Source organism: Heptranchias perlo, chromosome 4 (genome assembly GCF_035084215.1).
Source record: "Heptranchias perlo isolate sHepPer1 chromosome 4, sHepPer1.hap1, whole genome shotgun sequence".
Classification (NCBI taxonomy): domain Eukaryota; kingdom Metazoa; phylum Chordata; class Chondrichthyes; order Hexanchiformes; family Hexanchidae; genus Heptranchias; species Heptranchias perlo.
In genome coordinates this window covers 79,746,009-79,769,951 of record NC_090328.1, presented here as the reverse complement: position 1 = coordinate 79,769,951, position 23,943 = coordinate 79,746,009, and the positions used below count along the sequence as shown (strand labels likewise).

At 40.3% G+C, this 23,943-nt stretch overlaps 1 protein-coding gene across 1 annotated transcript in view; it reads right to left on the bottom strand.

Moving 5' to 3' along the window:
* zmp:0000001301 (rab9 effector protein with kelch motifs) overlaps positions 1-23,943 on the bottom strand; it is a 126,156-nt gene that overhangs the window by 44,181 nt on the left and 58,032 nt on the right. The window contains exons 12-14 of the mRNA XM_067982322.1: positions 10,140-10,225; positions 7,188-7,275; positions 4,112-4,160 (exon numbers count right to left, since the gene is read on the bottom strand). Coding sequence (XP_067838423.1) covers positions 4,112-4,160; positions 7,188-7,275; positions 10,140-10,225 — 223 coding nt within the window. The remainder of the gene's footprint in view (positions 1-4,111; positions 4,161-7,187; positions 7,276-10,139; positions 10,226-23,943) is intronic.

The window sequence follows — 23,943 nt, the reverse complement described above, 5'->3', positions numbered from 1 at the left end:
GATAAGCAATGGTGAACATGTAAAGAAATAATTCATAATTCTCAACGAATATACATTCCCTTGAGGAAGAAAAACTCCAGGGGAACAGTGATCCAACCGTGGCTAACTAGAGAAGTTAAGGATAGTATGAGATTAAAAGAAGATACTTACAATGTTGCCAAAAAATAGTAAGCCTGAGGATTGGGAGGGTTTTAGAAATCAGCAAAGGGTGACCAAGGAATTGATATAGAGGGAGAAACTTGAATATGAGAATAAACTAGCAAGAAATATAAAAACAGATTGTAAGAGCTTCTACAAGTATGTAAAAAGGACGAGAGTAGCGAAAGTAAATGTGGGTCCCTTAGAGGCAGAGACAGGAGAATTTATAATGGGGAATAAGGAAATGGCAGAGACATTAAACAAATATTTTGTATCTGTCTTCATAGTAGAAGACACAAAACATATTGGAAATAGTAGGGAACCAAGGGTCTAATCAGAGTGAGGAACTTAAAGTAATTAGGATTAGCAAAGAAAAAGTACTGGAGAAATTAATGGGACTAAAAGCCAACAAATCCCCAGGATCTGATGGCCTACATCCTAGGGTTTTAACAGAGGTGGCTGCAGAGATAGTGAATGCATTGGTTGTGATCTTCCAGAATTCCCTAGATTCTAGAACGGTCCCTGTGGATTGGAAGGTAGCAAATATAACCCCGTTATTCAAGAAAGGAGGAAGAGAGAACATAATGAATTATAGGCCAGTTAGCCCAACATCAGTAGTAGTTACAATCCTAGAATCTATTATTAAGGACATAGTAACAGGACACTTAGAAAATCATAATATGATTAGGCAGAGTCAACATGGTTTTACAAATCTGTTAGAGTTTTTTGAAGGTGTAACTAGCAGGGTAGATAAGGGGGAACCAATGGAGGTAGAACATTTGGATTTTCAAAAGGCATTCGATACGGTACCACACAAGAGGTTGTTACACAAGATTAGGGCTCATAGGATTGGGGGTAATATATTAGCATGGATTGAGGATTTGTTAACAGATAGAAAACAGGAAGTAGGAATAAACGGGTCATTTTCGGGTTGGCAGGTAGTAACTAGTGGGGTGCGGCAAGGATCAGTGCTTGGGTCTCAGCTGTTTATAGAATCATAGAATGGTTACAGCACAGAAGGAGTCCATTCTGCCCATCAAGCCCACGCCGGCTCTTTGTAAGATCAATCCAGTTAGTCCCATTCCCATGTTTGCTACACTTCCAAGTTTTGTGTCATCTGCAGATTTTGAAATTGTGCCCTCTACACCCAGGTCATTAATATATATCAAAAAAAGCAGTGGTCCAAGTACCGACCCTTTGGGGTACACTACTGTATACTTACCTCCAGTTTGAGAAACAACCGTTTACCACTACTCTCTGTTTCCTGTCATTTAGCCAATTTTAATCCCATGCTGCCGCCGCCCCTTTTGTTCCATGGGTTTCAATTTTGCTGACAAGCCTATTATGTGGCACTTCATCAAACACCTTTTGGAAGTCCATATACACCACATCAACCGCACTGCCCTCATCAACCCTCTCTGTTACCCCATCAAAAAACTAAATCAAGTTAGTTAAACATGATTTGCCTTTAACAAATCCGTGCTGGCTTTCCTTTATTAATCCACACTTGTCCAATATATATCAATACAATATATATCGATGACTTAGATGAGGGGACCGAGTGTAATGTATCCAAGTTTGCTGACGATACAAAGCTAGGTTGGAAAGTAAGCTGTGAGGAGGACACAAAGAGTCTGCAAAGGGATATAGACAGGTTACGTGAGTGGGCAAGAAGTTGGCAGATTGGGTATAATGTGGGGAAATATGAAATTATCCACTTTGGTAGGAAGAATAGAAAAGCAGAATATTTTTTAAAAGATGAGAGACTAAGAAATGTTGGTATTCAGAGGGATTTGGGTGTCCTTGTACACAAATTACGGAAAGTTAGCATGCAGGTACAGCAAGCAATTAGGAAGACAAATGATATGTTAGCCTTTATTGCAATGGGGTTGGAGTATAAGAGTAAAGAGGTCTTCCTGCAATTATATGGGGCTCCGGTGAGACCACATTAGGAGTACTGTGTACAATTTCTTCTCCTTACCTAAGGAAGGATATACTTGCCTTGGAGGGGGTGCACCTAGATTGATTCCTGGGATGAGAGGGTTCTCCTACGAGGAGAGATGGAGTAGAATGGGCCTATATGGCAGTTGCAGTATTACATGGATAAATGTGAAGTTATCCACTTCGGAAGGAAAAACAGAAAGGCAGAGTATTATTTAAATAGTGATAGATTGGGGGCTGTTGATGTACAAAGGGACCTGGGTGTCCTTGTACACCAGTCACTGAAAGCAAACATGGAGGTGCAGCAAACAGTTAGGAAGGCAAATGGTATGTTGGCCTTCATTGCAAGGGGATTTGAGTATAGGAGCAAGGATGTCTTACTGCAGTTATACAGGGCCTTGGTGAGACCACATCTGGAGTATTGTGTGCACTTTTGGTCTCCTTACCCAAGAAAGGATATACTTGCCATAGAGAGAGTGCAGCGAAGGTTCACCAGACGGCTGGACTGTCATATGAGGAGAGATTGGATCAACTCGGCCTGTATTCACTCGAGTTTAGAAGAATGAGAGGGGATCTCATTGAAACATATGAAATTCTGACAGGGCTAGACAGACTGGTTGCAGGGAGAATGTTTCATCTGGCTGGGGGGTCCAGAACGAGGGGTCACAGTCTCAGGATACGGGGTAGGACATTTAGAACTGAGATGAGGAGAAATTTCTTCACTCAGAGGGTGGTGAACCTGTGGAATTCTCTACCACAGAACGCTGTGGAAGCCAAGTCACTGAATATATTTAAAAAGGAGCTAGATAGATTTCTAGACACAAAAGGCATCAAGGGGTATGGGGAGAGAGCGGGAATATGGTATTGAGATAGAGGATTAGCCATGATCATATTGAATGGCGGAGCAGACTCGAAGGGCCGAATGGCCAACACCTGCTCCTATTTTCTATGTTTCTATATTCTTTATAGTTTAGAAGAATGAGAGCCGATATCATTGAAATGTATAAGATTCTTAGAGGGCTGACAGGGTAGATGCTGAGAAGCTGTTCCCCTGGCTCGGGAGTCTAGAACTAGGGGTTATAGTCTCAAGATAAGAGGTTGGCCGTTTAGGACCAAGATGAGGAAAAATTTCTTCGCTCAGAGGGTTGTGAATCTTTGGAATTCTCTACCCCAGAGGGCTGTGGATACTCAGTTGTTGAGTACATTCAAGATTGAGATCGATAGATTATTGAACACTAAGGGAATCAAGGGATATGGGGATACGGCAGGAAAGGGGACTTGAGGTCGAAGATCAGCCACGATCTAATTGAATGGCGGCGCAGGCTCTGGGAGCTGTATGGCCTACTCCTGCTTCTATTTCTTGTGTTCTTATGTTGAGGAGAGGGAGAGATGCCCACTACTGGGCATGCTCCCTCCAAAAGAGACATCAGCAGGACTTTTATCACTGCCTTGGGGGTGACCGCCAACTCTCTCCTAGCAGTCCCTGGGGTCGTTGGTTGTAGTGGCAGAAGGCAGGGAAATCACATGTGGTTCCAGACCCACCTCCCTGCTGTAATTTACATGCAGCAGGCAGTAAAATGATTGCCTTTCCTTTGGTGTTGAGGGTATAAAATCGAGGTTGGCACTGGTTGATGGGGGAATGCAGTGGTGGGCCTCCCTGTCCAATTTACCTTGATTTTCCACTGCTATGCCATTCAACTTCGGGTGATATAGTTGATGAAATCCATTCCTTTTTGTTTAATTTTCCCTCCCCCCTATGAGAAGATTGCAGGTCCCTGCTCACTGCTGCTTTAAGCAGCATGGCTGAGCTCAGAAATATAGGGCACTGCTGGATCGATTCTGTTTCCCATCACTCTGAGGTACCGTACATTGAAGTTCCAATGTGAGGTGCCACCACATGTCGGGGAGAAAACAGGATTTTTAAATGGCAAAGAAGGGAAATACTTGCCACTCATGTAAAGTTGCACTGAGCTTATTCTTTAGTCTAAGGATCAGCAAGTAATTAATATACATTGAAATGAAAAACACCAACCTATTACTGACTTCGTGGATTCCAAATTCCAAGAGAATCTCTTTCATTACTGAAATTAAAAAAGAAATAACATTTCAATCTTTATACATGTTAACACTTTGAAAAATAAAATTGCCTGAAGTGGGCTAGAGGAAGAATGGTTGGGAGTATATTACCCGGTGTAATTCACTGTGTGGGGGAGGCTAAATGAATGCATAAATTACAACAGTAACAATAAATCAATTTACACAGTGTTCCCAGTGTCAAGTGTATTACATCCACAAACTCACTTCAAACATGTTTTTTTTCCATTTTAGAGCTTTCACTTTAGAACTTTAACATCAATGTCTGTCGCTTCCATTACGTACTGAGTGTTTCTGTGCAGGCTCATCATGTGATTTACAACTATGGTGCTAGAATAATACTGCTAGCTAACACGAACAGAGAATTACACTGAAGAATAAAGAACTATGCATTGGGCAAGGTTCTCTGCCTCCAGCACATACTTGGAAGGTTTAGGCCTGGGTATCTAGGTACCCGAGTTTCCCAGCACTAATATCCTTCATTTTGATGAGCATAGAAGTCACACAAAAAAAGTAAAACAAAATTAGGAAATTGTAACTATGAAAGGATTCAAGTGGATTTTTTTTTGTCCAGAGTAAATAGACTTGTGAAATAAATTACCAGGCAAGGCCATTAAAACAGTGGCTAAGTGGGGTTGATCTTTGAAAAAGCAATAGGCTTGTTGGGCCTAATGGTCTTTTTCTGTTCCTAAAAATGTGTATGTTAAGAAGGGATGGGAGAAAATTAGAGGGGCAAATGCTTCCTCTGGCCAATCCTACATTGATATGTGTGACTTTAGGAATTTGCACTCCTGGGCAGAGTTTCACTCACTGGGAGCACTTACTGGAAATATGGATGTGGTGGTCAATAGGCCCTGAAGTATTTTCAGTCCATTATGGAAAATCCTGCAGGGAAATCCTGTGAACCTGAATTCCAATTGGTATTCCCATCAGTGGCTCAGTGGGTAGCACTCTTGCCTCTGAGTCAGAAGGTTGTGGATTCAAGCCCCACTCCAAAGACTTAAGCACAAAATCTAGGCTGACACTCCAGTGCTGCACTGCTCTTTTGGAGGAGTAATAAAACCGAGGTCCCATCTGGCCTCTCAGGTGAATGTTAAAGATCCCACAGATCTATTTCAAAGAAGAGCAGGAGAGTTCTTCCTGGTGTCCTGGCCAATATTTATCCCTCAACCAACAACACTAAAAAAAAATCAGATTATCTAGTCATTATCTCATTGCTCTTTGTGGGACCTTGCTGTGTGCAAATTGGCTTCCTACATTACAACTGTGACTACACTTCAAAAGTACTTCATTGGCTATAAAGTGCTTTGGGACGTCCTGAGGTCATGAAAGGTGCTATATAAATGCAAGTCTTTCTTTATGGGTTCTTCCAGGAAATCCTGTGGAGCCTACTGACCTCTGCACTTTAATTCCTGATATGTGCTTCTGACCAATGAAGTTCTGTGACCAGAGCATGAATTTGTAAAGTTTACCCAAGATATATGTTGCTGCACAGAGTTTGAGACTTCATTTTGTTAGAAATATTTATTATTTTCTCCCCTTCTCTTACTGTGATCTCCCAGCGCTATACACCATCCCTGGCTTGAGGGCAAGCAAGCAACCTGCTCCCAACCATTTGCCCACAGCACTATATGGACACCTGCTAAGAGATGCTCTAACATATGCAAGGTGTTAACTAACACCCTATCATGTTAGCAGCAATGGGGAGTTTTCTGCTGCAGTCCAGGCAGGAAATTCTCAAACCTACAAAGAACCAGAAAAATAAGGTAGTGGCTCCAACAACTGTGATAGAATGTAACCACAGGAAGGAACTAAGGATATCAGGCTGATTGAAGGATTTGACCTGGTGTCTCATATGTCAGAACAATCAAACGTTGTTCAGGGCTGTCCATTACGTATAAAAAATCCTCCGCTTTTCCAGCAGATACACTCCAACAGCTCCAACAGGGATACAGGTACATAAGGTGCAGTGTTTCTCTGATACCTTACCAAAGGACCACTGCTTATGTGTGAACACCAGGCTATTTGACTGTGAGGGCTATCACAGTTGAACCAAAAGCTGTCTTCACCTGGCATTCATGGAACAGCAATTCCAACAAGAGTTGTTAGATAGCAACCATCAGCATGGAAACTCGGTCAATTCTTAGTCCACCCTAACTGAGGGACACTGAGGTCAATTGCTATGTGCCCAGTGGGAGATTAGCTGATTCAGCACAAACCAAAGGTATCAAACATGGGATGTTTGAATGGTTCAGTGCCACACGATGTGGTGCATTTATCTACTGACCCATTGGGAAAGGTGTTTTTTTTCTGGTCAGCTAGGTGTCTGGTACACGTAGAAACCCAGCTTAAGAGTCTCCAAACTAGGCGACTGAGAATTCCACACAGGGAGAGTTTCTATTTGCCTAATATGGAGTGAGTACTCTTTCTCCATAGCAACAGACCCCACTTACCTGAGCCCAGTGCTTTGAGGATTAGGTTGGCAAGAATATAGCCCCGAAATTGTAAGACTCCTTCTACTGTGGAGTCTTGCCCCTCAGGAGCACAAATCAGAGAATCATGCATGGAGGTCAGTACAACTTATTTGTGGCACTCCCAATTTTTAGGACATTAATCAGGAGCCCTGTGAATCAAATATACTAACTTCTACCCCCATTTCTATGATCTGCTGTCCTGTTGAGTAAGTCTCTGAGCTGGGAACAGTGTCTCACAATTTGAGGGCTTATATGTCAATCATCTCTATTTCCCTGAAAATTGATTAATAAAATAAATCAATGTGCCTTTCCACTTAGCTTGGTGGTTTGAATCATTTTATTTATCATGGCATAGAAGAGGTAAATTTAGAAAATTGACCCCCTGGCAGAGAGCCTTGCCTGACAGTAGTGCATATGGGGAATTCAGGTGAATGCTCAGCCCCTAAATTCCTGATGAGCAAAACTTTATGCTGGGAGCGCATTTTCATAATATTAGGCCATAACATTTTTATGAATTCTTACTGGAACCATGAGACTTACTTGGTTGTCTGTCAGATGGATTTATTAACTTCATCGCCTTTATGTCATTAAATTCCTGCTTTTCATTGACTCCACCAAAAATGTAAAGCTGAAAAAAAAGGTGTTATTTTTCATTCCTTTCTATATTTAACATAATGATGGCAGTCAAAAGCAGTATATTTAATCTTAAATAAAAACAGAAAATGCTGAAAATATGCAGCAGACTCATTGCACCTGATTCAGACGGAGTCTATACGCGAAACCTTTTTCTTTTCAGATGCTGACTGAGCTGCTCCATATTTACAGCATTTTTTGCTTTTATTTCAGATTTCTAGCATTTGCAGTTCTTTTACTTTGCTTATATTTAATTTGAAAACAGCTTGACTTTGTCATGCTCAGTGAGTTATGTTGCTTTTGTTTTACCCACTGACTAAAACTTTTTTTTACCATTTTTAGATTTTTGAGTAGAAGACAAATTAGTCACTAAGCTGTTGCTACCAAGTAATTTGCTCCCGATTTTACAATGCAGTCCCTGTCACATTCAGGGCAGAAATTTCACGGTAGAGATTCTCAGGCTGCTATATAAACCATAAGCACATGCTTACACCAGAGCACTGTACTGTCATTTCACCCATGGTACTTAGGGCTGTCTGTGAGAGCGATATGTTCCATGGCAAAAGACCCACAAATCACCAACAAGCAAAAAAATGAGAACTTACTCCTGAAATAAACAAGAAATCCCAAAGTCCTTCAGGCTACGGCAGAGGCTCAATCTTGTGTTGTGGAGGCCAATTAACTGTTGATCTCAGAATCCACAAGGGCCTGAACATAACATATCCAGCAACACCTGCTAACCCTGTAAGGACTACAACTACAGCAGCATTTGGGAACAGTACTTTCCCTAGTGAGATATACAAGAATAGTTATCTGTCTTCTACTGTGCAGCCATACAGAATTCTATCAGGCTCACAAGAGAAAGCCAGGAAGTTGTTTTTAAAAAAAAACATGAATTAAGGAGCAGAAAATTTCTGAATACAGGTAGTGCGTTTGTTAAATGAAAAGTCTAAGATAGCTCAAAAACATGGGAACTAATCACAAAAGCATGGTCTGAAATTGATAAAATCATAATATATTCAGCTATGGAGCTGCTATGTTTCTTGTTATAGTACATTATATTTTTATATTTCATTAAAGTTACTGCAGATCAGTCAAAGGCACATATATAACAGCACAATTAGGCACTCTTTAAAACTACTGAAGATCAAGTTTACTGTTTTCCATTTTGTTCTCAGTTTCATTGCCTTGTCTCGTGAAAGCATGATTCATGCTGGTATACGTTTCCAGGTATGGCAGCAAATCTCCTGTATGTAACTAAAGTGGCTATTCTTCATGTGTGCGTCTGGATGGTGAGTGTCAGCAGACAATTTGATCATGGAGGACACCAGAGTGAAGCTTGAATCTCTCTTCATCCACACACATGTACTTTCCAGGAGGGGTTGCTGGACAGTGATCAGGAGCAGGCAAACTCCCTGACTATTTTCCCCTCCTTAGCCCAGGGACGCTGAAGCCGATTGCATCTCCCTTACTGATGGTCCAGCTAAGATCAAGTAACCTAGCACACACCTGGGATCAAAGTTGAGACCTTCTTGATCTGTAGGAAGTGATCAGTTTGTACAATACTTTTAAAAATATTTTCCATTGTCCATTAATATCACAGACCCAGAACTTTGTAAAACACCAGTTCAAGCACTGTTATTACGTACTGTCTGTTTAAACCAGCCTGCAGCTAATTTAATCTGATTAACAGGGAAAAGAAAGAACAATGTGCATCTTTCAGTAGATGAAATTAAATTGTTCCAATTATAAAATTGTAAATTATTTATCTTGACTACTGTTTCAAATGCGGCGTTAATCTAGGCTAGAGATGCACAATTAAATTATGGCAGGCAAACATAGAAAAAAGAACGTAAATGTGATTGATTTCCACAATTACTTAGTATAAACAGCCATTCTCTCTCCAGGGAGACAGGGAACCAGGTAGACAGACTCTAAGAGGGATATAGAAATCAAGACACTTCCACTGGTGTATACAGAAACAAGGAAATTTTTTAAAATAAAAATACAGTTAATGCATTTTAAAGAGGCCTATCCTAGCTAAATGATAGGATGGTTGGTTCTTGTCTTTGCTGAATCAAGTTGATCATATCAGGGTTGTAATGTCTCAGATACACTGTTGTAGTGCAGTTGTGGTTTCCTACGTTTCCACTGTGTTGAAATCAAGACCCACTGTACGGTCTGCAGCTCCAACTCATTCTTTCCCGGTTGCTCCCTCTGTGTTTCCCTCCTCCTACAATCTTCAGACTTTTAAAACTCAAGCTAGGCAATTGCTGATCATAACTTCCTGATTTACCTCATTTTCTCTTTTACTCCTTTCTACCTTGGTGGCGACCTGCACTATAGGCTTTGGGTCTTTACCTTGGCCTCTCAATTAAAAATATAACGGTGTAGATTTTCAACTTGCTGCCCAGGTGTAAAATTGGCGTTGCGGGTCGGCCACTGGTTATTGAAAATGTCCGATTTTCATTTCCAATCTGCAACTCCAGTTTGTGTCCGGGCGGCAAGTTGAAAATCTACCCCAATGTCAAATAGAATATTGACTTTCCAATCAAGATATTAGTGGTTCAAGCCTCAAAGTTGCAACACACTGTGCCATTCAATTCTGCTTCCTAAAAGTTGGGATAAGTTGTAGCAATTTTTAGTCAAGCTGTTTGTTGGAAGACTCTGAGGCAAAACTGACACTGTCTCATACCATTCCAAGTTAGTTGATGAGAGTGTAGTGCCAAATGTGGAGAGGTCTCTGGTTTTAGTTGCCCTTTTCACCCTCCTTACTGAAGGAGGTCAGACAGAGTTTTGAAGGAGGAAATATGAAAAATTGAAAGGGAAGTATTTAAAATAATTGGCTCCTGTACTTACATGACTATGAAGAATGAATGCTGCATGGCTATGCCTATGTGCAGGGGAAATCCCAACATATAAAGGCATCTTCCACTTAATTTTTGCTGTAATATAAATGGTGTTAATAAAAGAGATTCACTGCACCTGTTAATCTGTACCAGACAAGCTAGCTCTAAAGTACATTGCACCAAAAGATCTGAGTGTTTGTAATACAACAACTACTATTACTACTACTACTACTACTACTTGCACACCGAGCCATATAAGGAGACAAGTGACCAAAAGCTTGGTTAAAGAGATAGGTTTTAAGGAGCGTCTTAAAGGAGGAGAGAGAGGTAGAGAGTTGGAGAGGTTTAGGGAGGGAATTCCAGAGCTTAGGGTCTAGGCAGCTGAAGGCACGGCCGCCAATGGTGGAGTGCTTAAAATCGAGGATGCGCAAGAGGCAAGAATTAGAAGGACGCCGAGATCTCGAAGGGTTGTAGGGCTGGAGGAGGTTACAGAGATAGGGAGTGCCGAGGCCATAGAGGGATTTGAAAACAAGGATGAGAATTTTAAAATCAAGGCATTTCCAGATTGGAAGCCAATGAAGGTCAGCGAGCACAGGATGATGAGAGAACGGGACTTGATGCGAGTTAGGATACAGGCAGCAGAGTCATGGATGAGCTCAAGTTTATGGAGGCATATTATAATGTTAGAGTAACTAGCTTTAGTACGGTCTTCTCATTCTTTGAATGTGTTTTATTCTCTAGTTACAAATGAATAGGTCATCACCCAAATTGGGAAAATCATAGACCTGAATGATCCTGAAATTCTGCAGGGTTTTACCAGTCTGTCTCCAGCAGGAGATCAGTGGATCCCCCAGGAAAATGGCTGCAAACAGTCATTGACACCATTTCACTGGGAGATATGGGCAAATTATTTATCTCAAAACCAAAACCTGTGACACAGAATGGTTCACTTAGTTTTCTGTTTTTCAAAAGAACTATCAGACAATCAGCACGATGGTCCAAGTGGCCTTTCCTCTTTACAGAGATTCTCGTGTTCTCAAACTGTTGAAGGTTCACTCTGGATTCAGTCACTCACCCCACTTTTGCTGTTTGTAATTCTTTAAAAATAGGTGAATGAATTAATATTTTCAATGGTAATACATTGAACTGACTAGATTATGATTCAATCGTGCGGATATCTTTCTAGTACTATTTTTAGTACAAGAAACTTTGAGATAATACTACAGTGGCACCAATAATCAAACACAGTAATTGAATTCACCAAAACACTATTACCTTCACAATAGGGGAACACAATGTCTGATGTGTCTAAGGGCCGAAATTTTTAATGCTAACAAATGAATTACTTCCAATCAAGTTCCCATGATTTAAAATGCATCTTGACATTTTGTGTAATGCTGGGGCTTTATAAAATCTCAATATGTAACAGAATGCAATTGTACTTCTGTGGGAAAATATATAACAAAATTCAATTTTAAATCAAAACAATAGGTATGAAAATTCTGGATTTTCATCTGTATGCAAAATCCAGAATTTCAGGATCATTCAGGTCTATGATTTTCCCAATTTGGATGATGACCTATTCATTTGTAGGTAGAGAATAAAACATATTCAAAGAATGAGAAGACCGTACTAAAGCTAGGTAGTGTAACATTAAAATATGCCTCCATAAACTTGAGCTCATCCTTAACTCTGCTGCCCGTATCCAAACTCGCATCGAGTCCGGTTCTCCCATCATCCTGTGTTCACTGACCTTCATTGAAACTTCTCAACATTAAAAATAAACTCACCCTGCTTTATTTTTTACGTGTTGGCTTCAAATATTAGTATCAAGTTCCTCTCCATGCAACAATAAAATGGCTAGATTGGTACTTTTATCTTCAATGATTATACATTCAATACAAAGAATAAGTAATATGTGATTGCTTATTACTGCCTATTTGGTCACAATGTGTAATGGTCACATTAAATGCAGCTTGTTGTATATAATGATGTGGAGATGCCGGTGATGGACTGGGGTGGACGAAGAAGGAAGCCTCCGAAAGCTTGTGATTTTAAATAAAGCTGTTGGACTATAACCTGGTGTTGTAAGACTCCTTACATTTGTTGTATATAATGTTTTGAAAACACTAATAGTTGCCTTTCAAACCTCTCTATATCACACGGTACAGCCATCATATCCGTGAGAATTTCTGAAAAGGGAACCAGTCTGTAATTACTGTTCCCTCAAACTGTCACATTATTACTGAGCGACCTTTTCCAATTTGGTTGTATTATTAATTATCTATTATCTATTATTCTGTGCAAGAACAACTGAAAACTTCTCAAAACATTCTGTTCTGTTATATAATGTATACTCGAATAATCAATTGAACAAAGTAATAACCGAACAACAGGATGAACGGAAATGTGGGGAGGTGTTGTTCTGGTCTTTTTAACAACAGTAATGGATCCACATGGAAAGATAAATTTGCACATCAAGAGTTTAAAAATTGATTCAAGCTGAACAAAGGGACAGCCTTCTGATATTGTACTCTCAAGAGTTCTGAGTTACTTATACCACACTGCAAGTAGCATATTGTTTCTCTCAATTGAGCTATTATTTGATGTATACTTCCACTAACATCATTTACATGACAATCATGCAACCCAGTCACAAAGTTTTTTGCTGATCTGCTTACATGCAGCTATCTGCTATATTGCTCGAAATCTATTCAAATATCTATTTGCATAATTAATGAAGAGTTTTAGTATACCAACAAACATTTTGTGACTATGGCCCATAATGTCTTGACCAGTACAGTTTTGATAATTATGGCATAAGTTATGTAAAAAGTGCCAGCAACCTGTTCAATTCAGCCTGTGTGATATCTAACAGTCCTCGGCCACAATTGTATAATCTGGCGGGATCTACCAACAGTTAGGTTTCTGGATGTATTTAAATATAGAAATCTGAACAATATTCTATGCTCATGAGAATCCCTACGTGGTCAGTTTTTTGTAAAATATTAAAATGCCTACGTGGCAAAGAAGCAGAATGCAAAATGGTTAGAAAGGGTTAATTAGTTAGTAACTGAGATTGGTACAGGTGGCCTGGCCTCCTGCTGGGCCATAAGTTTGCGTAGTCAGCAGGTTTGCATTGTCTTATCAATGTAGAGTCTTTGATGTGATTCAAGGACTGGTCTGAATGTCTCCATGTTTATGGCAGATCAATATAGGTAACGAGCTTAGCCAAAGTTGAAAGACATTCCAGGTTGGGAGATAAGGAACAGAAGGAACAGGGAAGAACATTCCAAGTTGGAAGGTGAGGAAGTATCCCCTTTGATGTCTAACAGCAACATGGTCAGCACATGGACGATCTATGATTGGCCGGCAATAATGTAACCTCGCATGGCAACCTGTGCCCGGCTTATGATTGGTGTTGACGCTTGTGTTAATGATGTTCCAACCCCTATCGATCTGTATAAAGGTATGAGTTTTTGTCTTTGTCTCCTTATTCTGTTAGAATCGTTCGGATTCTCTCAGGAATCTGAATTGAAGCTACAGACTAAGACCTGCTATTAAAGTTGTGATGAACTTTAAAATGTAGTCGACTTCAGTGTTTACTGAACCAGACTGAGGGGAAAGAATCCGGATCGTCATTTGGTGGCCCGTTCGGGGATCTTAACGGTCGTTCACCGAGAGTTCGTGGAGCAAGAGGCGGATTGTCTCAGACACGGAGGAAGGAAATGGCGCCCCGATGTAAGTAGTCTTAATTTACTACGTCGGTTTTCCTCCAATCCGTCAGTCTGATGACGAATCGTCCAATCGCTAACACTCGTGTGGCGTCCTTACAAGATTCAGGTCAGTCTGGCGAATACACAGAAATAGCAGGAAGAGGTCAGTGGTCGAATATCACCGAGGGTCAGCTCCGGCTGAGGGTCAGCGTACGTACTGAGTGAATAACTTGTAAGCGGTAGGTCAGTGGTTAATATCACTGAGGGTAGTCAGGGTTTAAGTTCCTGGTGATTGGATATAAACAGGAACTAGTGATCAAAATATCACTGAGTCAGGGTTCGAATTCCTGGTGATTGGGTATAAACAGGAACTTCGAGTCCCTGGGGATTGGGTATGAATGGGAACTGATTGCTTGTGCTGATCGACTAAGGGAGGAAGTGCCTGTCTCAACGCGCAGTCTTAGACCGGTTGTTAAGAGGGGAAATCCCCCACGCGAAGGTCAGGACCCTGAAGTGGGCGTAGGGACCAAGGGCACTTAGGATTGTGAGGCACAAGCATCAGTACCGTCCTCAAATTCTGTAATAAGCAACTGAGTGGCGATAATACGGTTGTGTTGACTAGTTGAATAAGAATAAAAGACTGGGGAATGTCAATGGCCATTGGGAGGAACTAAAAACTTAGATGCCGCCAAAAAGGCTCAGGAATTAATTTGGAAAAATAACAGAGGTACCACAGCCAAAGAACTAATTGCTTTATGGAGACAGTACTGTAAAAAAATATATATGGATAGAATTAAGTGACTAGACAAATGTTTAAAAGACAGAGACCCGAAAAAGAAAGGTTCTGTTGTTTAAGTGTACTGTCCCTTTAAAAAGCCTGTCTTGATCAGTGTTTTTTTTGTCGGTGTTGTGGGCCAAGCCCCCTTCTTACTGTGTCTTACGTGTTTTCTTCCTTTGTGTAATGTATCTGTCTTGTCGTGTGTTTAATTCTGATACTGCTGAATTAAAATTGGAGTTATTGAGGTTAAGTGACCTATTAAATTCTGGTTCTTATAAAGTGTGGGCATGTTAAATTCCAGACATGGGATCTTCAAAAAATTGGCATTTTGAATGTTTATTTTGTGATTGGCTGTGGTTTAAAAAGAGGTTAAAAATTAACGGGATAGATTAAAAAAACTATCTGGTATCACTGTGATAGGAAAAGTCAGAAAGCTGGAACAGCTCGGAGCGTTGATTATAATCACATCCACTAAAAGTATGTGAAAAAATAGTGTGCAAAAATATAGTATAAAGCAATCCACAAATGTGAGAAGTAAAAAAATCAGTCAAACCTGTGTGAAGAGAAATTTTGAAGGTGGAAACTTAATCTCAAAGGAAGAAGGATCAAGTTATTCCTACCACAAGAGCAAGTTAATATTAACCCCTTCCATCCCAAGAAGCCAGGAGCAGTTCAAACAGATAGAAATGACCCAGTCGGTTGAGAACTGTCTGAGGCTTGCCCAGAACACAGGTGAACATGAGGTAACAATTGGTATAGGTTATATTAGTAAAATTGTCCCAATTACTCGGAAATGCCAAAGGCTACAATTGACTGAGATATAAGTTTTCACGCTACAGTGAAAAATTGATAAGAAAGGAATGTAAAACAAATCATATGAAAAGGAAGTCCATTACTTGAGCTATGTACTGACACAGGGTACTAAACACCTATCAGTTTTACCCTGCCACAGTATGATAAGGAAGTTTTGACAAGTTCTGGGGCTATTCAATTTTATTTGAAATTAATAGTAGAATACAAGATCTGACCAAAGAGGGGAGACCTTCCCTGACAAATTATATAACTCGCATTGAGACTGCTAAGAAAACTCAACAATTAGATCAACACCTCCTAACTCAAGTGTTAAAACAAAGAGCAACATGGAATGGAGGTGGACATCGTAAAAAGAGATAGGCAAATATGGAGACGTAAAGATCTGTGATAAATGATATAGCAACTGCCTTTGCCTCAGTTGTTAACACCATTGATTTGACAACATTAGATCAAAAGGTCAGAGATTTAGGGTCTCGCATTAAAGATATATTAAAAGATAAATGAAAATACAGATAAGGAATTGTCTGAGGATCAAATGCTGACCATATATTTGCAAAGGATAGCTACAGTGCTAGAAACACATGCCCAAACCATTAATAAATTAATAAAAGAGGAATATAACGTATCTTAGCAGGCGGCTGCTAATGATATCTGCTTAATGTGGTTACATCTTGAAAACACAGAGATTAGGACTTGGAGTTAGAAATTCCAGTCTGCAGCCCTGCGTACATCTGTATGTGGGAGAGACAGTGTTTATTTCAGACAGGCTGCGTGCTTCAGAGAGAGAGCGAGAGAGGGACTAGGCAATTTCTCTCTCCTGTTTTGTTTTCTGAATTTGTTTCGGGTAAAGGGATTATTCCTTTGGATAAATAAATAATAAATGAAGATTTGACAAATTAATCACTTGGGCTCTCAAGAAGAGCCGCAATGGATTTTCTGTGTTTCTTTTAAAACAGGTGACCCTGTTTTTTTTTTGGGACCACGTGAGTGTTGATGGTGCAGGATTACCAAGAGTAGTTACAAAGTTACGGTGCAACCTTTGCTGGAGAAATTTGGTGCAGGAAACGATCCAGTGGTGTTAAAGATTTAAGACTTTAGCTGCAGACATCAGCGGATACCAAATGTCACAGCGTGGTGATATCAACCTGATTCTCTTCTTTTGAAAACATTTTGATTTGTTTTGTTTTAACCTATTTATTGTCTTCCGAGACAGAGTGCTCGAGGTGGGGAGATATGGGAGTTGCATCCAAAAGTAATTACAAGCACTTCATCTCTACTATAAAACCACAAAGCCTGGACATAATTTGTTTCTGAAATTGGAATTGATAAGAAAAATTTATATAAGTTGCTATTTAAGCCCTCGAGAAAGGAAAAAATTTACTTGTAATTTAAGGGGATAATCAAATTATATTTTAAAATAAAGGAAGTCCAGTCTAAATGGTTCCTATTGAATGCTGTGTATCAAAGAAGAATTCTTTTCGAGAGGGAAGAGAATTTTACATTGACAAGTCCTGTCAGTCCAACAATACTGCTCTCAAGTTGGGATAATTGTGAAATGATAGAAGGGACTCGGGCACAATGTAGTGGGATATTTTGGGAAATGAAAAGCGGTTCAAGGAAAATTACGCAAGATGAATAAATTTTGGGGTATTGGACCGGACTGTAAATATTGTATTGGACAGTAACGTTCCTCCAGGGCTCATGATAGGTAATATAATGGGTTATGTAAAATTGGATGAGAGGAAGTGATTGAGAATTAAAGTAAGAAACAGAGAAATTACACCAAATGGGAATTTCTCTAAAGTCATTGAATTGGGCATGATAAAAAATCAATCTGGCATAAATATACAATCTAGTGGAAGTCAGGAAAGTGTAGTTGAGAATAGTAAATTGATAGCTTTCTCGTGGAGATATTTGTGTCCTTGCCTATAATGAATAATGAGAAAACTACACTCAATAGCCTGGCCACTACCCTGACATCGGGACCATGCAGGGGGAGATAAGCACTCTAGACACCCCTGATCTTTTTGATAAGATAACCTGAAAACCTAAGAATGGCTACAGTGGACATAAAAGATACAAATGTATGTTGCCATCATCTGAAACGGAGATCAGGATGAAGAACATGATTACAAAGGCCTATGGCCTGGTGAGCTATTGCAACCACTCTTTAAACAAACCAGTTGCTTTTACAGGACTGAATCCTACAGGACATATGATGTGTGCCATGGAAAATGTTCGGAAATACCATGAGGAAGAAGAGACTGGCCAGCAGAAAGTTAATATCCAAGACCACTAAGCTCATTCCTATGAGATGCTGCTAGTATGCGGAGATACATGAAGAAGATACATTGAAGAATGAGTCTCAGACAGGCTCAGTTACTTGACAACAGCACAACAGGAAAATGGTTAATGTGGTCCAGGCGAGTGAGAAATCCTTTTAAACAAGGCACTGACACATGGTCCATAGAGAAACCAACTAATTAATGAAACAGTCAGGAAACACTGGTATCAATCAAAAGGACTGAAATTAAAGTAAAGAGGGACACAGTAATTTGGATTTCCAAAATTCAGGGTTAGGTTCCCATCAGTTAACAATAAAATTGGGAGAAACAATATTTAGAAGATATCCGCACGATGGATACAAAATTACAAGATTATGAGGGGCCCAGATAAAGTAGACAGGAAGTACCTGTTTCCCCTAGCAGAGGGTTCAAGAACTAGAGGACGTAGATTTAAGCTGATTGGCTGGAACAAAATTAAAGGGATGTGTTACTAGACATGCTGTCACTGTGTGTTCACATAGTGTTGGACACAGCCTAGAAGCACAGTGTGGGTTTAATAATACCGGTACCAATCCGGATATTAACTGTACCATGGAGGCCCTAGAGGTGGATCTAAAACCTACTTAAGTGGCATATTCCGGAGAGGGCGAATATTGTGTTACAACTAATTTGAAAACGTTTAAATATGCCAATCTAACTTGTGATATTTTAAGTCCAGAATTCTACTCCATTTCTGAAGTCCTGGTTCGGATTGGACCCGAGGAACTGGTAGAGGTACACCGGCATAACCTCACCACCTTACAAGTTTCTGAGAATGTCAGAAAGGACTTAAAAGCATATCAGGAACATTTGGGTATCTGACACCCCTGTTGCCTAAATACTTGAAAGCATTGCGAATGGAGATACGCCTCTCCCAGAAGGTTTATTATAACCTACAACAGGACAATAACAACATTAAGCATGACATTGACCAAATTAAAGTCACCACCTGGTGAAATGACCTCTGGAATTTGGGACTGAATATACAGATCCATCTTTGGATTAGATTAATTTCATATGTATTAGTCGTAGTGCAGTTTGTTGTAATGTGCTTCTTGATTTTCATTGCATGTAATAAATGTAAGCAGAGGATGAAGGGTTTGGCAAAGATAGTAAAACAGAGCCTGGGTGAGAATGTCCCCATTGTCTCTGTGGTTTCAACTAAGAACACATCTTAATGGTACCGGGAGTAGCACCCACTGGGGTAAGGTGCATGTAAAAGGGAAGACAATTATAGTTTGATAGGATTATCAGATGCTCTGCCTCTCTTCCACCCGGACTGGTGGCCAACACGAAGGGAATCTGGTTAAGACGAGGTACAGCTTCTAACGGGATATTGTAGGGAGAATTTGGATTAAGGGATATAATGGGGAGGGCACCAATTCACAGGTGTAAAATGGTCTGAAAGGTACCATTCAGTCTAGTTAGGCTGGAAACAAAATATAAAGCACCATGAGATATTTGACTATGTTAGCCTTTTCAAACTAACATGAATAGGTTTAGCTGACCAAGGACATTCGCAGCTTACTTGAGAGATGTTTAGAAGGAGTCTGTTCCTGAGAACAGATAAGAGTACAAAGGCGTATTGATGAAACATGTCTGTGTTCTACTGGGACTTCTCTGGTTCAAGGGCTAGTCATATTCATTGTTATAATTCTTATAGTTTATTGCTTACTTAAATGTTGCTGCGCTGCAGAACCTGCAGAACCTGCAGAACCAGTGAGCACCGTAATAATTGGTTATCATGAAATGATAAAAGGGGGGAATGAGAATCCCTACGTGGTCAGTTTTTCGTAAAATATTAAAATGCCGACATGGCAAAGAAGCAGAATGCAAAATGGTTAGAAAGGGTTAATTAGTTAGTAACTGAGATTGGTACAGGTGGCCTGGCCTCCTGCTGGGCCATATGTTTGCGTAGTCAGCAGGTTTGCATTGTCTTATCAATGTAGAGTCTTTGATGTGATTCAAGGACTGGTCTGAATGTCTCCATGTTTATGGCAGATCAATATAGGTAACGAGCTTAGCCAAAGTTGAAAGACATTCCAGGTTGGGAGATAAGGAACAGAAGGAACAGGGAAGAACATTCCAAGTTGGAAGGTGAGGAAGTATCCCCTTTGATGTCTAACAGCAACATGGTCAGCACATGGACGATCTATGATTGGCCGGCAATAATGTAACCTCACATGGCAACCTGTGCCCGGCTTATGATTGGTGTTGACTCTTGTGTTAATGATGTTCCAACCCCTATCGATCTGTATAAAGGTATGAGTTTTTGTCTTTGTCTTTGTCTCCTTATTCTGTTAGAATCGTTCGGATTCTCTCAGGAATCTGAATTGAAGCTACAGACTAAGACCTGCTATTAAAGTTGTGATGAACTTTAAAATGTATTCGACTTCAGTGTTTACTGAACCAGACTGAGGGGAAAGAATCCGGATCGTCACTCACACTATTACTTGTAGTTACTAGTTTTAAAATTAAACGAGTTTAAACACAACTTAAACATTTTGTGATATCTAAAATGTTATTTTTGTCAGCAAAATACAAAGTTTCGCTGAAAATGTACCAAGTTTGTTTTACAAGCTAAATAATTGAAAGCATTACAATTTAATTGTCCAGTTTATGAAAAGGATCAATGTCAACAATGATGAAAAAATGAATACTGCAGTGCAGCATCCTCAGTATTATCAATTATTCTGGAAGGATTCTGATGTTTTATCTTTTAAGGTAACCACAGTTTTTTGGTTGTACAAAATCTTTTAAATAAATCTGTATATAAAATATTACATTTGTATTTATATTGTGCACTCATTATTTGAGCATCACCATTCTGTAATGCCTGTAGGTGGTGTCACACAGTCATGCCTCGATGCCGGCAACTGCACACTTCTACCATTAGATGGACAAATGTAAGGAATCTTACAACACCAGGTTATAGTCCAACAGTTATATTTGAAAATCACAAGCTTTCGGAGATTATCTCCTTCGTCAGCCTATCCAATCTTGTCTCATAGCTAAAATTCTCCAGCCCTGGCAACATTCTCGTAAATCTCCTCTGTACCCTCTCTAGTGCAATCACATCTTTCCTGTAATGTAGTGACCAAAACTGTATGCATTACTCAAGCTGTGGCCTAACCAATGTTTTATACAGTTCTAGCATAACCTCCCTGCTCTTCTATTCTATGCCTTGGCTAATAAAGGAAAGTATCCAGTTTGCCTTTTTAACCACCTTATCTACCTGTCCTGCTACCTTCAGGGATCTGTGGACAAGGTCCCTTTGTTCCTCTATACCTCTTAATGTCCTCCCATTTACTGTGTACTCCCTTGTGCTGTTTGCCTTCCCCAAATACATTACCTCACACTTCTCTGGATTGAATTCCATTTGCCACTTTTCTGCCCACCTGACCAGTCCATTGCTATCTTCCTGCAGTCTACAGCTTTCCTCCTCACTATCAACCACACCGCCAATTTTTGTATCATCTGCAAACTTCTTGATCAAGCCTCCCACATTCAAGTCCAAATCATTAATATATACCACAAAAAGCAAGGGACCTGGTACTGACCCTTGCGGGACCCCACTGGAAACAGCCTTCCAGTCGCAAAAACACCTGTCAACCATTACCCTTTGCTTCCTGCCACTGAGCCAATTTTGGATCCAACTAGCCACTTTCCCTTGGATCCCGTGGGCTTTTACTTTTTTGACCAGTCTGCCATGTGGGACCTTGTCAAAAGTCTTGCTAAAATCCATGTACACTACATCAAACGTGTTACCCTCATCGACCCTCCTTGTTACCTCCTCAAAAAATTCAATCAAGTTAGTCAGACACGATTTTCCCTTAACAAATCCATGCCGACTGTCCTTGATTAACCCGTGCCTTTCTAAATGACGATTTATGCTGTCCCTCAGAACTGATTCCAGTAATTTGGTCATCACCGAGGTTAGACTGACTGGCCTATAATTACTCGATCTATCTTTTTCTCCCATTTTAAACAACGGTACAATGTTAGCAGTCCTCCAGTCCTCTGGCACCACGCCTGTAGCCAGGGAGGATTGGAAAATGATGTTCAGACCCTCTGCTATTTCCTCCCTTGCTTCTCTTAACAGCCTGAGATACATTTAATCCGGGCTTGGTGATTTATCTACTTTCAAAGATGCTAATCCCTTTAATACTTCCTCTCTCACTATGTTTATCCCATCTAATATTTCACACTCTTCCTCCTTCTGCTTAACTACAATCTCTGCATCGTCCCCCTCTTTTGTGAATAAATGTAAGGAATCTTACAACACCAGGTTATAGTCCAACAAATTTATTTTAAAATCACAAGCTTTCGGAGATTATCTCCTTCGTCAGATGAATGAGTGAAAAGCTTCTCAAATCCTTTTTGTGAAGACAGAGGAAACTATTCATTAAGTATCATACTCACATCTTCCGCCTCCACACATAGGTTACCTTTTTGGTCTCTAATAGGCCCCATTCTTTCCTTAGTTATCTTCTTGCTCTTTATGTATTTATAAAACATTTTTGGGTTTTCCTTAATTTTACTTGCCAGTATGTTTTCATGCCCTCTCTTTGCTTTCCTAATTTCCTTTTTAATTTCATCCCTGCACTTTCTATACTCCTCTAGGCTTTCTGCAGTATTGAGCTCTCGGTGTCTGACATAAGTTTGCCTTTTTTGCCTTATCTTACCCTGTATGCTCCTCGTCATCCGGGGGGCTCTAGATTTGGCAGCCCCACCCTTTTTCTTTGTGAGAATATATTTACACTGAACCCCTTGAATCTCCCCCTTGAATGTCTCCCACTGCTCTGACACCTTCAAGTAGCTGTTTCCAGTCCACTTTTGCGAAATCACTTCTCAGCTTAGTAAAATTGGTCTTTCCTCAATTTAGAACTTTTATTCCTGTTTTATCTTTATCCTTTTCCATAACTATGCTAAATCTAACGTAATTATGATCACTACCGCCAAAATGCTCTCCCACTGATACTCCTTCCACCTGCCCAGTTTTATTCTCTAAAACTAAATCCAAAACTGCCCCCATCTTGGTAACCAAGAAGATAGATGAGGGCTGTGCAGTAGACGTGGTCTACATGGACTTCAGCAAAGCCTTTGACAAGGTACCGCATGGTAGGTTGTTACATAAGGTTAAATCTCATGGGATTCAAGGTGAGGTAGCCAATTGGATACAAAATTGGCTTGACGACAGAAGACAGAGGGTGGTTGTAGAGGGTTGTTTTTCAAACTGGAGGCCTGTGTCCAGCGGTGTGCCTCAGGGATCGGTGCTGGGTCCGCTGTTATTTGTTATTTATATTAATGATTTGGATGAGAATTTAGGAGGCATGGTTAGTAAGTTTGCAGATGACACCAAGATTGGTGGCATTGTGGACAGTGAAGAAGGTTATCTAGGATTGCAGCGGGACCTTGATAAATTGGGCCAGTGGGCTGATGAATGGCAGATGGAGTTTAATTTAGATAAATGTGAGGTGATGCATTTTGGTAGATCGAATCGGGCCAGGACCTACTCCGTTAATGGTAGGGCGTTGGGGAGAGTTATAGAACAAAGAGATCTAGGAGTACAGGTTCATAGCTCCTTGAAAGTGGAGTCACAGGTGGATAGGGTGGTGAAGAAGGCATTCGGCATGCTTGGTTTCATTGGTCAGAACATTGAATACAGGAGTTGGGATGTCTTGTTGAAGTTGTACAGGACATTAGTAAGGCCACACTTGGAGTACTGTGTACAGTTCTGGTCACCCTATTATAGAAAGGATATTATTAAACTAGAAAGAGTGCAGAAAAGATTTACTAGGATGCTGCCGGGACTTGATGGTTTGACTTATAGGGAGAGGTTAGATAGACTGGGACTTTTTTCCCTGGAGAGTAGGAGGTTGAGGGGTGATCTTATAGAAGTCTATAAAATAATGAGGGGCATAGGTAAGGTAGATAGTCAAAATCTTTTCCCAAAGGTAGGGGAGTCTATAACGAGGGGACATAGATTTAAGGTGAGAGGGGAGAGATACAAAAGGGTCCAGAGGGGCAATTTTTTCACTCAAAGGGTGGTGAGTGTCTGGAACGAGCTGCCAGAGGCAGTAGTAGAGGCGGGTACAATTTTGTCTTTTAAAAAGCATTTGGACAGTTACATGGGTAAGATGGGTATAGAGGGATATGGGCCAAGTGCAGGAAATTGGGACT